Genomic DNA, 15,183 nt, shown 5'->3' with positions numbered 1-15,183 from the left:
TACTGTGATTGTGAACCATAATTTATTTTTTTTACCTTATCTGTCACAGTCACTGTCTAAAACCCAGTCAATGCTTAAGTGTACTTTTTTCTTGTGTCATTGCTATTAACGACATTCTACAAAACGGTCATGATCCGAGCGACTGAAGATTCAGGAGAGACGTGTGCAGTGCATGTCTGTTAATGTGATAGTATGCACTCAGACCTGTGCTGAAGGTGATACATAGATGATGCTAGGTCCAGGCTCGCAAGATTACCATCTTTACTTTCACAGAAAAGTTGTGTACCCTTGCATACCCCTCATTATAAACTTTGTCATAATCTGTTTGTTACCTTGATCAGCCTTTTATAGTTTTGTGATTTTATTTGTTTGTTTTTTATTCTCTTTTAACTGTGTATATGTTTTTGAATTGTGATCTTGAGAGTTTTGAAAGGCGCCTATCAATAAAATGTATTGCTATTATTATAAAGCTGACATATTCAGATGCTGTCAGATTAATGAACAGTGCATATATGAGAGAAGCTGATATTGCTTTTTTTGATGGAAGACATCAGATTCCACAAAGCACTGAGGAGACAGGAAGTCATTCACAAGAAAGGCATTTGAGCATTTTTCAAGCTAAAAGCAAAAGCTCTGCTTCTGAAATATTGCTGGTGTAGAGGACAGAAGGCGGCGAGGTCATTGGGGTTGGGCTTTGAAAGCCACCCACCCAGTCATTCTGTCAGTTTAAGCTTGCCTTGACCCCTGTCTCACTAAACACCTCAATTACCCCACTAGCCAGCTACAAATAAAGCAGTCTTTACCTCCTTCCTTTCTGTGACAGCCTGAGGAAGTATTGGATTGATCCGACCAATACACTCAATCTGCTCAAGCATGCAGAATATTTGTTTTTCTTTTTTCCTTGTTCAGTTGTCTAAATATTATTTAGTTCCACTCTCGAGCCGGATTTGTCAGCAGGGATTTTGCCTGGCATGTTTTCACTCCCCGTTTACTGATCGCTGAGTACTTCCAATCCTGGATGTGTCCACTTTTTTTTTTCTGAACTGTTTTTTTTTTTTTTTTATGTAATTTGAGGATTGTGCTCACTTGTTGCCATCTGCTTCCCTGTTTTTTTCCCATGCAATTTGAAATCTGTTGTTAGTCCAGGATGACCCCTGACCTGATTCATGCATCAGCAGGCAGATGTGTGTTTAGATCTTTGTCAGGCAATCACAGGATGAAACTGCTGGTAAAAACAAACATGGCATGTCTGGTGTCTCCTGCTAGAAGTTGACTGTTTGACTCCCCTCTAACCAACTGAAGGTTATCTGATACCAGCAGCTCAATGTCATTCCAAGGGGGGGTTGGCTTTGATTCAGGAAGTGATTAAAAGGCGTTCCTGCAGTGGGCTGGTCTTCTATCCAATTGCATTTGCCTACACCTCGTGCTTGTTTCTGTTATGATAGTGTGCATTTGTTCTGTTAACGCCACCCTTCTATATAAAGGCTGTTTGCTGTGGCTTTAGCTTGCAGTTGCAAGCACTGACCTAGAAGACTAAGAACCTCCATCTGCTGCTATTTGCAACATGAGCCATGCTTCTAGGTACAGCAAGGTAATTCAATGCTACTTCCTGTCCTCACCTTGTGCAAGCAGGCAAGGCCAAATAGGTAGTGTTTCGGGGAAAGTGGGGGAGGGGGACATTTTTATGTCAGTGTTCTTGTTCTGTAATTATGTGCAGGGACAAACGGCTGGCTTCAAGGGGAAAACAAATGAGGTGGGCTTTCGGGTGTCTTGTTAAATCTGGCCTGATCTATCTTTGTGTTTGCCCACCACCTGTGTGGACTAGAAGTGTGCCCTTTTGCCCTCTATGTCCAACTCTTATATAGGCACAAGTGTCACAGTGTGCTAGTGTGAATTCAGAAAGGCAAGATAACCAAAATAAAGATGGACATAATTCTGAGATTTTTAGTATCTTTGTGAGAATGCAGTCCGCTTACGTTTGCTTCCTGAACTCCTGGTGAAAATAATGTTTCTTTTTTTTTTTTTGCTTCTTGGACAGAGTGGTTTAGAGTGACCCAACAGGAAGATGGATGAGCTCCAAGACGTACAGCTGACTGAGATCAAGCCGCTGCTGACCAATAAGGTGAGTTGTAGTGAAAACAAGATGTTGACAAGCTGCCGAGGCAACAGGCACGCGGCTGTAGAACTAATTTAATTTTTACAGCCATACACACAAAGTGAACAGATGTGTCTCCTAAAAATGAATAAGCACCCACTACAGTACTCCCAGGAAAATACATAGGCTAATACACTTGGCATGCATGCTCTGCAGTCCCGTTCATCAAAGTGAATTATTCATATATGCTCAAGTGTAGAGGGAAAGGAAAGAAGAGGCGAAACAAGGGGTTGTAGGCAGAATGGAGCAATGAGAGAACGCAGAACGTAACAGAGGCAGAGAGAGCAGTCCAGCAAGGAGGGAAAGGGATCAAAGGAAAGGCTGGAAGAAACTCATCTCTTTTATTTCTGAGAGCTTGAAAGATTGCAGCAAGTGAGGGGCGGCAAAAGCAGAAAAGAGGCAAGAAGGCAAAAAAACAACCAAGGTGATCAAAGCACTACCCGTCTTTCCATATTCCCCGCTTCAATCTCAACACCTGATTAACTGATTAGTGGTAATAACGATGTGTTTTGTTCTTTACCCCGATCGCTGACACAGTCAGGAGGGTATTGTGCCTCAGAGGAGGAGTGTGTAATTATGTATCAGCTCTGAGAGGATTGAATCACTTCAGGGGTGGGTTTGAAGAATGAGAACATTTCTCCTTGTATGCTGCATGCCACTTAAAGTAAATGTCTTGTGTTGGGAGACAGGGTGGGGAAAATGCATCATGAAAATCATGGAAGTGAAGGAGACTGGCACTGACCTCTCACTCCACCTAGTGGTCAGCTCATTAAAGAGTCGGGCCTTCAAAGCAGATGGAGATGATGATGATGATGTAATGAAAGTAGAACTTCATTTATATAGAAGTGCTGGAAACAAGTAACCATGGCTAAGGTAACCATGGCAAAAGTACTGAAACCTTTACTGGTATTAAATATGGAGCTCATGTATATGGCATACTGTTGTGGCTGCATAATAGGCTGGTGGTCATTATATTTTGGTTCATTGTTGTAAGCATATTAGCGACATTGCACCGTCTCTTGCCCCAGACTATATGAAAGAAGCTGCTTAAAAGTCACTCTTTAATATGTTGAGTCACCTGACTGTGATGAAGATGCCTTGTAAAGTGTGAAAATTGTTGGTGATGTTTTAGTGTCATTTTCATTGACTTCCATCCATTTTGTTAACCACTTATCCAGCAGGGATTTTGCAGCTCACTTATGATAAACCAAAGCAGCCCTGTTTAGTTACTTCGCCTTACGTTCATCACATCTCAGCTTTATTTCAGTGTTTAATTACATTGGATTAGTGGATTTTTATCCTGATTTCTGCTGCACAGACAGTTAGAAGAAGAAAAGGACAGCTTTGGACACCATCTGCCTCTAAAACCGTGTGCACCCTACTGGTCTCTCCTGTAACTGAATCCCAGAGGCCTCTTCGCTCAGGCTTCTCTGCCCATCTACTAATTTCCTGCTGCCTCAAACAACACAAACTAAGATGAAAGAGTCAAAATGCTGCACCATCAATTACCTCATATGAAGGAAATACTTGAGTTTTGATGCTCTTAAACTAAGGAACTAATGACGAGTTACCAACAGCTCCAGAAACAGCTGCATGAATGTCATGAATATAAATGTAATCAGACGTTATTGTGTTATATTACAAACCAGAAGTCTTGGGTAAAGAGCTTTAAAATGGCTTTTTTTGCCATTTTGTCTACACACATACACTTCAGGTATTGTGTGTGCTGGAAAATCCAATACATCCTGTAACACCTGCACTGCCGTCCATCTGGAATAACCGAACCACCATGATAGGGTTGCACAAGTACATTAAGAGTGATTATCAGCTTTAAGCAAGAAGTATGGCATACTATGGTAGATTTTAACTCTGCTCTTTTCCATTTCATGCAGAATGCACGCAACTTCCAGGATTTCGACTGCCAGGTGAGTGTTGCTCTCTGCTCCTGCTGCTCTTCCACCATTAAAGTAAACTCTGTTATGCTTATAGGAGGAGGCTTGGGGCAGTATGACTACATGCTCAGACCCATACTACTAAACCCACGCATTCTCCCTACATCTGAACATTGTTCTTCACTAACATGTGAATTTACTGCATGCCAAATGCAGGTGAAATGTGGGTGTTTTTATGGGTAAATCAGTGAGGTCAAAGGGCATTTTTCTCAGCTTGCTCTCCATATTTGCTCTTGCCACCCGCTGACTGTGAGCAGAAGACAAAAACAGTAGTTAGCATCTTACCTGATTAAAATGTTGCTACTTTTGCTAATGTGCATCTACTTCTCTGGAGGCATGTACAGTGATCAATCAGAAATTAGGACATTTTGTTTTGAATAGTGGTTTGGCTTTGTACTAATGACTGAGAAAACATTACTTCTATGTATAAAACAGTACAGAAGAAGATTGTTGTTGAAAATGGGGGATAGATTGGTTGAAATTTTTCAATTCATAATATCTAGCAGGTTGTTTTGTTGAATCACTGTAACATCTTCCACAGGTTTTTTTTTTTGTTTGTTTTGTTTTATTTTTACAGTGTTCCAGCCATAGTTAGGTCATTTTATATGATAATATAAGAATAATTATGATTCCAGAAGAAGAGTTATTGGCCTTGAGGGAGCAATGTTCCAGAGCCCCTTTTTTTTGATGGTGTCTTTGAATGAGGAGTGAGATTGCTAGCTTTCCACCTCTTGGGCAACTTGCTTTTTCTTTCAGAGAGTCTCCTGCATGAGGAGGCAGAGCCTGAGGTAAAGATCTGTGCTGTGTTTTAATGGCCATCATGACTGCAAAGGGTTAAACCTTTCATCCTTAGCTCACTTTCTGCAGTCACGCCTCCTTCCAGCATCCCGGCAGAGCTAAATATAGCTTATGCAGGCAGGGGAACAGAGTAAGCATGTTAGCTGGAGCAGGCAAGCTGCATGGTCCCTAGCATCCTGTTTGCACTATTAACACATTCACATGCATACAATGCTGCATTCAATCAGCTACTGCTTATGTTCACTGTGTGATATTTTATTTCCACTTTTTTTTTGTGTGTGATTCCTTCCGAGTCATGCTGTGGTAAGTTACAGAAAGAACTGTACCTGAATCTGTCCCAGTGGTGTTGAGGCAGACTTTGTACTTTGACCTTATTTGACTTTCAGCCATTTTGACCTTACATAGTCACATTCAGGAAACTCAGGAAATTATTCAGAGTAAGAATAATAAGAAACACTTCATAGTGTAGTGGTTTACACATTTGCTTCAAAAGCAAAGAATTCCCAGTTTGATCGTGGGAGGAGATACGAATTCCTTAGGAAGGGCATCTGGTGTAAAAACTCTGCCAGATAAATCAAACTGCTGTGGTGACCCCTTGTAAAATAAAAGGGGAGCAGCTGAAAGGAGCTTTACTTAGTTTATTCCAGAAGATGGGCAGGTACTTACATAAATACTTAAAATTAAAGGTACTGGTGATGTTAACAGTCAAATTTCTTAGCAAATGTTGGAATATTTATTAGAAGAAGCATAAGAACTAATAGAGAAATCTGTAGAACAGTTTCTTTGTACTAATTTGTGTTCATTAACTAGCTTACTGCCTAAAGCATGTGGGCTACATTTTAGCAGCAAGCTTCAATTCTCTGAAAATATTTACAGCATTAAGAAACTGTATTTGTGTTCTTCCCGATTTGGTCATTTGCCACTTTGCAGTATAGGTGATGGAGCAAATGCATTGTAAATATTCAGTATAACATTGAAGCTGTCACACAGCATAGTAGTACAAAGACAAAAGGAGAACACTCCCAGTACAAGACATCAGACCTTACATGTCTGTGTGGGAGGGGTCCTCCCTGCTGCAACATCACTCTGAGCTCTGACATTCCAGCAGCTGGAGGATGAATCCAGTTGCTCTCCTGCTGCTAAAGCTCCCACCACAGGCCGTCCACAGGTACTGCAGGAGTCGTGCCAGAACTGCGTGTACCTGCAGGGGGCCGGTGGTGGTGAGGTGGAGTCAGAGAACCTAAAGATTCAAACCGGTGCAGCTTTGTTTTTCTTACTGTTTTCTGCTTATACCAGGAAAGAGTGAGGAAGGTGTGAGTCAGTCTCCCCAAGCCCATGGGACCCAGAACACTGGGTTACTTCATTGAAAAGGATGACTGTACACTTTAAAAATAGTTTGAATGTGATGGTGTCTCTGCAGTCTTGGAATGCTGTGTTTGTTTTTAGGTCTGTATTTATGACTTTTAGTTGATCTTTAGGTGATCAGCTTTTATCGTGTTTGTCTGAGGCACAAACACGATACATGTGCGAGTCTTTTACAATTTCAGGGACGTGTTCACTTCTAAAATAGTAATGTCTCTTTTTCACCTTGTATCATTGTATCATTACTCAGAAAAATGCCTGTGAAGTCTTCTCTCTGGCTTTTTAAATTCCCATCATCTCCTTTAGCTCACTAGAGGGCGCCACAAGCTTGTTAGATGGCTCCAGAGAAGTGACAAAGGAAGAAAAAGCAACCTAAATTGTCTTGGTAACATGCTGAGCCGCCATGTGCCACTAGAACAGCTTTCTCATCTAGTGTTATGAAGATGACAGTGCAGGGTGCTGTCTAAAACACTGGCTTGAGATCCTGTGATTGTGGCGCTTATAACATATGAATAACACAGCTTTTATAGTCATCAAACTGACCATGTCACATGGCAGACAGAAACAAAGAGAATGCATTTTAATATACAGAAACAGGTTAAAATCAAACCCTGGATTCTGGAAATGACACCAGTGAATTGATCGATGCGGATCAGAGAGTCACTGTGTGTCTGCATGACTCTTCAGGCTGCAGAGAGCTGTGCTGAGCCACTTAATGACTCAGTGCATGACACGACTACATGTGTGTCACTGGCACCCTCTGTGGGTTAAGAAAGGAAAAAATTCAGAGAACCAGCAGTTTACAACCAAACATGCTGCTACATTGACCAACCAATGAAGAAACCCTTGTCCTTGTAATCTCACCAACTCTGTGCTGTCTACATGTTTGCCATTGGCTGCACTGAGCAGCCCGTCAAAGGCGTGACACAGTACTGCTAGGAGGTGTACTGATGGCAGGAGAGTAGAGAAGGAGAGATCAATAAACTACGTAGCTCAAATGACTCAGCAGCAAGCTTAGAGGACATAAATCCTGATGATATACTGTTTTGATTGTAATGGGGGGGGCTTGTCTTCTTTTTATCGTAAGCCTGAAACAGGAGGGGCGTCATTTGCTAAAGGTCAATACTTAACAGTCATTTACATGATTAAGCGGTGCCTTGAATGAGCCAACATCTGCAGCAAAGCTATTACTAGTGTATGCCCCCCTGCTGTAGTGTACGCTGGTCCTGCTGAGTGACTAACTCTCGCTGTGAACTGGATCTGATTGTGCCCACTCACGCTGAGATTTTTTTTTCTGGGTTTAAAGTCATTTGGATTCTATTTTTTCAGAAATGTGGAAATCGTTCTTAAATCTTGGCAATGAGCAGCCATTTTGCTGATGCAGAAAACAGCTCAGGGTGAGCCGTCAAAGTCAGCCTGCTCTCCTCATCAATAAGAGATCGTGACGTCAGCAGCCTGCACATTTTCCTGGACTGCATTCTTTGCACCCCATCACCCCGCTTCCATGCTGCCATCCCCCCTCCTCTCCTTTCTCCTCCAAACCCCACCCTCTCCCTCTACCCACCTGACCCTCCGCAATCCAATTAGAAGAACCAGTGGCTGGATGTATGGACGCACTGTGACTACCAAGCACAAACTGCAGTCTCACTCTCCTCCCCCTCTGTTTTTTTCCTGCTCTCTTTCCCACCTCTTGTGTCTGTCTCTCTCTTGTTCTCTCTGCACCTTATCCACCCCCCTTCTGCTTTCATTCAGGTTAGTTATCCATCTCCTCCTCACTCCATCTGCTGTGTCTTTCTCCTCCCTCTCTTCCTTCCTTGTCGCTACTGCTCTAGCTGCCTCACCCTACATCCCTCCCTTCCTACCAACGCTCCCTCCCTCCTCCTGCTCCTTTTGAGAGCGTCAAAGCTGCCCAGCACACACTCACACATAGCATAACACCACTCCTCTCCTGTGTGGGAAAACCATGTCAGCTATTCTGGACCTGGACCAGATTGCATGCGCTGGAAATGAAGTGGTGAGTGACAAACGTGTCTCGCCTGACTCGACACACCTGGCTTGGTCCATGCTTCAAGGAGGTTCTGGTTCAGATTAGTCTTGTTGTTGTGCAGTTTCTCCAAAGACATGCTGAAAGCAGCTGGCTAACTGAAGGGAATAGCTGTGGGGTCTGGCTTGTTGGATGGGACTTTTTTCTCTCTGGGCAGCTGCTGGTATGGGGTGAGCATTTGTTCGGTGCATGTGCACGCGTATGTGCGTGCACCTACAGGTCACACAGTGTCCATATGTGCAGCCTGCACAATCTAAAGCTGCTCAGGGTGCAGTTGTGCATTTTAATGTGAGGAGATGAAAGATGCTTCTGTATCGTACTCAAGTGTCTCTGCAAACGCTTCAACCTGAGGATGTGTGCCTGTGCGTATGCGGGTGTCCATCGATAAGGTTGTGGGTAACTGTGTGCATAATGCTGCATGATCCTGTGTTTGTTTCTGCATGGATACGTGTTTTTCCCAGTAATGAGTGAATTGATGTGGGTGGTGCATTGTGCATGTGTGCATTGTGTTCTTTATTCCGTTATCACTAAAAGAAGAAAGGGAGGTCACTCACCCCCACACATACACACACACACACACTGAGGCAGCAAAGCACCAAAGCCACTGTAGCGGGTCGTTCCTTCCCTGCAGAGACCTTGAGTTTGTTGTTTCAGCCCGCAGCTTTGATGGCACACACGCTTACTCTGTGCGCGCTGCAGGTGGGGAGGGTTGTGTTAGTGTCAGAAATGGATCAGGTTGGCCTGTACCTGGGATGATCCCAGGCTGTATCCATCTGTAGGCTTGCACTGAAGTCATTTACAGGATGCTTGGTGTTTCTGCCCTGTAACGCTGCTCCCAGAGGTGATTGATGCCTTTTCTGGCAGGGTGGAGAAAATACAGGGGAGGGATTGATAGGCAGTGGATTGCGGGAAGAGGATCAGCATGACATAGTGCTCTGCTTTTTCCACCTCACCCCCAACTCTCTCACCCTCTTTCTTTATCAAAAAAAAAAATTAGTTCTCACCCCTTTATGGGACCGTGAAACTTCCTCAAGTCCCTCTTCTCAAAGCACAAAACCTCCTGTTTCACCTACAACCCAACCCAAACACCTTCCCACACTTTTTGTCGAAATACCAGCTATTGTGAACGTATTAAAGTGGGGAAAAGCTCGATGCCATTGCAGTGCTCTCCTTCTTTTGCTCCCACTAGCTGTCAAACCTCACAGCCCCACCCCATGTCTGTTTTATTCTCATTTCTCCGTATGTGATTTGATACCCAAACATGTGGACTCACAGCTAAAGGCAGCTTATGACCACACTAACAGATAAATTGAGATAAAAGGCACTTTCTTTCACTCTCATTACGCAGCCACTTTCTTTATTATTCTCCATCTTTGCGCAAAGATAGCCATGATAGGCGTGATAAATTAAAGCGAGGTGCCCCTTCTGTTTTAAGGCACACCCTTCTGTTAGTCACACAGGACTCCTCTTGTCTGGTCTCTCGTTCTTCCTATCTCTGTCACTCTTTGCTTTCATGCTCTATTTCCTCCCATATTCCTCTGATTGCTCCCTTTGCTGTTCCTAACACGGTGCGGGGCATCCATGCCTGCTTTTTTTGGGTGCATGTACAGCAGATACACATGACAGAAGGCAAACATTTCAGCAAAGTGTATTTATATTGTTTCTCAGAGCAAAGCTGCTCATTCTAAACTGAGTGTCCTTGACTCTGTCCTTGTCTAAAAAAAAAAAAAAAAAAAAAAGGAAATTCTGCAGCAACACAGCCTTAGAGAGTTTTTTTTTTCCCCATTTATAACAGATTGTTCTGCCCCCTCACCAGTCCGAGGTTACAGAATCATGTCATTAAAAGCTCTGATGAGTGCAAGGCTTCCCATCAGAGGAGACTTTCTTCAGGGTTTGTTCCATCTCAGAAAGAGAGGTTATATTAAGCAGATGTATTTTGTAGCTCACTATCCCAAAGATCACTTTGTGGTGTTTTTGTGCGCAGTTTTCATGTTTGGTGCGACAGGCTAATCTCTATAGCAACTCCCACTCAAAAGCAAATATCTCATTCTGTTGCTGACATGGTGAGTATTTTTCCTCTTATTATAGATTGCAGATGTAAGTCACTGCAGTCTTGTTCTTGAGAATTAGCCTTTATCTCTGTGACACATATCTATCAGCTAAACGCAGGAGGCACAGATTTAGTAGGGGAAAAACAGCAGCGTACAGTCAGTCACACTCTCTCTTAGTCTGTCAGCCGTAACCCATGTCTCTCTTCCACTCAGGCTCACTCTCTCTTTATTATTAATGACCAGTGGGCCTTCCGACTAGGCAAGTGAATGGAGCACCACCCGCTGTTCTGTGCATCGCACACACTCAAACACACACATGCATGTGCACAGTGTTGTTTGCAGCTCCAGATCATGCTGATCTTGGGAAGTTTGTGTGATGTAAAATGATGATTCGGTGATTCTGGCTAAGTCTGGGAAATGCATTTGCCGCATCTTGTATAGTTTATTATTTCTCTTAATGTCACTTCCAACCCTGGATTGGGATTCTGTAGGACACTTAGGCTTAGGACACTGTTGTTTTTGCTGTGTCATCTTTAACCAGTTCTTCTTTTTATTCGGATCACCTTTCTGCTCACATTAAGTCCCGGCTGAAACTATCTTGAAGCCACGTAATGTTTCCTTTTGCAAAAGCAGCGTGTTTAAGGTACTAACTCGAGCCTTTTGTGCGCTCGACCCAAATTCTGAAGTAACAGCGAGAATGAAGCCAAGTGTGAGCTCTTTGAATTTTAATGGGTGTTTTTGCAAAAACATTGAGCAAAGGCAAATGATGCTGGCATTTTTGCAAAGTCATTCTTGTGAAAAGAGCTGCAAGTTCCAGACCTTTGGATAGAAAGACCATTTTCCCTAGACTGCCCATTCAGTGTTCTGTTTGTCTGAGGGCACAGGGGATGTGTGCTGGCGACAAAATGTTCATCCTCTGCATGCCCAATTCAAGACAGAACCCAAATGTCTTGTTTGTCACGGGGTGTTTACTTTAGTCAGTGTGTGCCTCCATGTTAGAGCTTTGATGTAGACTTCAATCAGTATGATAGAAATGGCTCATTTTAGCTAAGTATGCCTTTTGTGGAAATCAGACAGAAAACCTCTTGTTTGTGCTTGGTAGAGATGAAAGAGAAAAATCCCGTACAACTGTTCTTCTTTTGTCAGAATCATTTTTGGACAGTCCTGGAGTTCTGGGGTAACGCTGTAACAGCTAGAACAGAATTGCTGTAGTAGCCGTCGTATGTGGAAGCTTTTTCTCTTTCCATGCACCTGTATTAGTCCTGAACTATCCCCCCCCCCCCCCCCCCCCCCCTTTGGCTACAGGAGCACGACATTGAAACTCCACATGGCGTTCTCCATGTGACAATGAGAGGTGTTCCCAAGGGCAACAGACCCATCATCCTCACCTATCACGACATCGGCCTCAACCGTGAGTTGGCCAAAAATAAGCTCATCAATATGCAATGTTCTGTTCTGAAGGTGTTTTGTTTTAGCCTCTGCACCTAACGAACCCACTCAGGTCCCACACAGAGCATTAACTCCTGCACTGTCGCATTTTGTGTCTGCGTCTTTGCCCCCTTCTAGACAAGTCTTGCTTCAACACCCTGTTTAACTATGAGGACATGCAGGAGATCACCCAGCACTTTGCAGTGGTTCACGTTGATGCACCCGGGCAGCAGGAGGGAGCACCTCCCTTTCCCAGTGGGTGAGTGACAGTCTGGTTTTGCACACACTGATGAATGGGTACATATTTATTCATTTCAGTGCTGTTACCGGAGTTGCAATCAATTCATTTACATAGAAAGTAAAGTGAACTGGTAGTTAATTTGCAAATGGAAGCACAATCATCATCTAATCAGTCAAATTCCTCCAGTATTTAAATTTATGATAAACTTGAACTTTTACTACTTGCATGGACTCACATGTGTCACTTGTGCCCAGGTACCGCTATCCAACCATGGATGAGATGGCTGAAATGCTGCCCTCTGTATTGACTCAGCTGAAGTGAGTGACCCTCGGTTGATAGCTATTTGTTGATAAGGTGATTGTGCCACAAATGAATTATTCATCTTCAGCCCCATGTTAACAAGCAGTTTCTCTATAGAGTGAGCAGTGTGATCGGCATCGGCGTGGGAGCAGGAGCGTATACCCTCACCCGCTTTGCAGTAAGTCCACAGCATGTACAGTCACCCATCTTTGTGTTTCTGTTCTTCCTTTCCCTCAGTGCCTTTTTTTTTTGTGTGATTCTCTGTCTCGCCTGTAATAATTAAAGGTTTTCAGACCACACAGTTTGTTACACTGAGCATTAAAGCCTCCCATCAAGCCTACACAGGGCATCAGGTTCCTCTACAGTCTGCTAGATATGCTGCCATTCCCCAGGTGATGAATCACCTTGGTTAAATAAGCTTCCTCCTCTTCCTCCGTTGTTTTTGCTTTGTTTCTGCATTCGGTACAGTGGAGCCAAAATAAGCACAAGCTAGCAGAAAGATCTGGAAGTGGCAGAGAGGAGCAAGGGAGCACTAAAAAATGAATGATAAAAAGAGAGGATGGTAAAAGGGGAAGGTGTGGAAATGAGGAATTGTAGCATTGGGCTCTGTGGACAGTCTGTTCTTATTTAGAATTAATGAGGAAAAATTGATTCTGAAACACAGAACTGGCCCTGAAAAAAATGTTTTCCCGTGATGGATTTACAGCAGGTGCTGCTGCTCTGCATTTGCATCGCGTTGATGAAAGCAGCGGTTGCAGCACTGTCGCTGGATCTTAGATCCATCCATCCATCCATCCATTTTCTTCCGCTTATCCGGGGCCGGGTCGCGGGGGCAGAAGCCTAAGCAGAGAAGCCCAGGCTTCCCTCTCCCCAGCCACCTCCTCCAGCTCATCCGGAGGGACCCCAAGGCGTTCCCAGGCCAGCCGAGATACATAATCTCTCCAGCGTGTCCTGGATCTTAGATTTCCACAGATATTCTCTTTTTGTCTTTAGGCAGTTCTGAAGCTGCTCCCACTAATTTACAAGTAATATGTGACTCCATCATTTAACAGAACAGAGATGCTTCACTTTTAATCATGTTTTATTTCAAACAAAAAAAAACCCAAAACAGGAATAAATTATCTGTTAAAAACTCATCCTCATTCATCTTTACTTTCCCAGCTGAACAACCCATCCCTCGTGGAGGGGCTGGTTCTCATCAATATCGACCCATGTGCTGAAGGCTGGATTGACTGGGCGGCTTCAAAGGTCAGTATTACCGCTGCACCGCTGACCAAAACAGGTACATTTCATCATAAATGAAAATGGAAAACTCTGCTTTCAGAAGATAGTTAAAAATTCTAACAAGGCTCATCCCTCATTGAAAAGTAAATCAAGTTCCATTTTTTTTCTCATACTCAAAAAAATTAAAGGAAGACTTTGAAAACACATCAGATTTCAATGGGAAAAAAAACATGCTGGATATCTATACTGATATGGACTGGGTAATGCGTTAGGAATGAAAGGATGCCACATCGTTTGATGGAAATGAAAATTACCAGCCTACAGAGGGCTGAATTCAAAGACACCCTGAAAATCAAAGTGAAAAAATGATGCAGCAGGATAGTCCATTTTGCTGAAATCTCATTGCAGGAACTCAAAATGGTACTCAGTAGTTTGTATGGCCATCACATGTTTGTATGCATGCATGACTACATCGGGGCACACTCCTAGTGAGACACTGGGTGGTGTCCTCTGGGTTCTCCTCCCAGATCTGAACCAGAGCATCACTGAGCTCATGTATGGTCTGAGGTGCAACCTGGCGGTGTCAGATAGACCAAAACACAATGTCCCAGAGGTGTTCTATTGGGTTTAGGTCAGGCGAGTGTGGGGGCCAGTCAGTGGTATCAATTCCTTCATCCTCCAGGAACTGCCTGCATAGTCTGGCCACATGAGGCCGGGCATTGTTGTGCACCAGGAGGAACCCAGGACCCACTGCACCAGCGTAGGGTCTGACAGTGGCTCCAAAGATTTCATCCTGATACCTAATGGCAGTCAGGGTGCCGTTGCTTAACCTGCAGAGGTCTGTGCGTGGATATACCTCCCCAGACCATCACTGACCCACCACCAAACTGGTCATGTTGAACGAGGTTACAGGCAGCATGACATTCTCCACAGCTTTTCCAGACCCTTTCATGTCTGTCACATGTGCTCAGGGTGCCAGTAGTGGACCTGCCAATTCTGGTATTCTGTGGCAAATGCCAGTTGGTCTCCACGGTGCCAGGCAGTGAGCAATGGGCCCACTAGAGGACACAGAAAGCCTCAGGCCACCCTCTGTAAGTCTGATACTTCTGATTGTTTGGTCAGAGACATTCACACCAGTGGCCTGCTGGAGGGCTCTGGGCTCTGAGCCCCTACTGGGCTCCTTGCTCTTCCTTGCACAAAGGACCTGCCAGTGGGTTAAGGACCTTCTACGGTCCTCCTACTCCAGGGTGGGCAACTCCAGGCCTCAAGGGCCGGTGTCCTGCAGGTTTTAGATGTGTTCCCGATCCAACACATCTGAATCACATATAGAAGTCATTAGCAGGACTCTGGAGAACTTGACTGCATACTAAGGAGGTAATTCAGCCATTTGACTCAGGTGTGTTGGATTGGGAACACATCTAAAACCTGCAGGACACCGGCCCTCGAGGCCTGGAGTTGCCCACCCCTGTCCTACTCTGTCTCCTGGGATCTCCTCCATGCTCTTGAGACACAGCAAACCATCTGGCGATGGTATGTATTGATGTGCCACCCTGGAGGAGTTGGACTACCTGTGCAACCTCTGTAGGGTCCAGGTATCATTTCTTGCTACCAGTAGTGACACCGACCCT

General features: G+C 44.1%; 1 protein-coding gene across 4 annotated transcripts in view; it reads left to right on the top strand.

Annotated features, from left to right (window-relative positions):
* ndrg3a (ndrg family member 3a) overlaps window positions 1–15,183 on the top strand; it is a 34,923-nt gene that overhangs the window by 14,365 nt on the left and 5,375 nt on the right. For 2 of the 4 annotated variants that reach the window (XM_030728782.1, XM_030728779.1), the window contains exons 2-8: window positions 2,039–2,122; window positions 4,048–4,080; window positions 11,668–11,773; window positions 11,929–12,049; window positions 12,286–12,348; window positions 12,449–12,509; window positions 13,493–13,579. In XM_030728782.1, the coding sequence (XP_030584642.1) occupies window positions 2,066–2,122; window positions 4,048–4,080; window positions 11,668–11,773; window positions 11,929–12,049; window positions 12,286–12,348; window positions 12,449–12,509; window positions 13,493–13,579 (528 nt within the window). In that variant the 5' untranslated portion in view covers window positions 2,039–2,065. Of the gene's footprint in view, window positions 1–2,026; window positions 2,123–4,047; window positions 4,081–7,997; window positions 8,282–11,667; window positions 11,774–11,928; window positions 12,050–12,285; window positions 12,349–12,448; window positions 12,510–13,492; window positions 13,580–15,183 lie in introns of those variants that run through there. The other 2 variants (XM_030728780.1, XM_030728781.1) reach the window with 2 other exon arrangements.

This window comes from Archocentrus centrarchus, chromosome 5, assembly GCF_007364275.1.
Source record: "Archocentrus centrarchus isolate MPI-CPG fArcCen1 chromosome 5, fArcCen1, whole genome shotgun sequence".
In the NCBI taxonomy this organism is placed as follows: Eukaryota; Metazoa; Chordata; class Actinopteri; order Cichliformes; family Cichlidae; genus Archocentrus; species Archocentrus centrarchus.
Note: the sequence above shows the minus strand (reverse complement) of the source record. Positions and strands in the feature narration are given on the sequence as shown.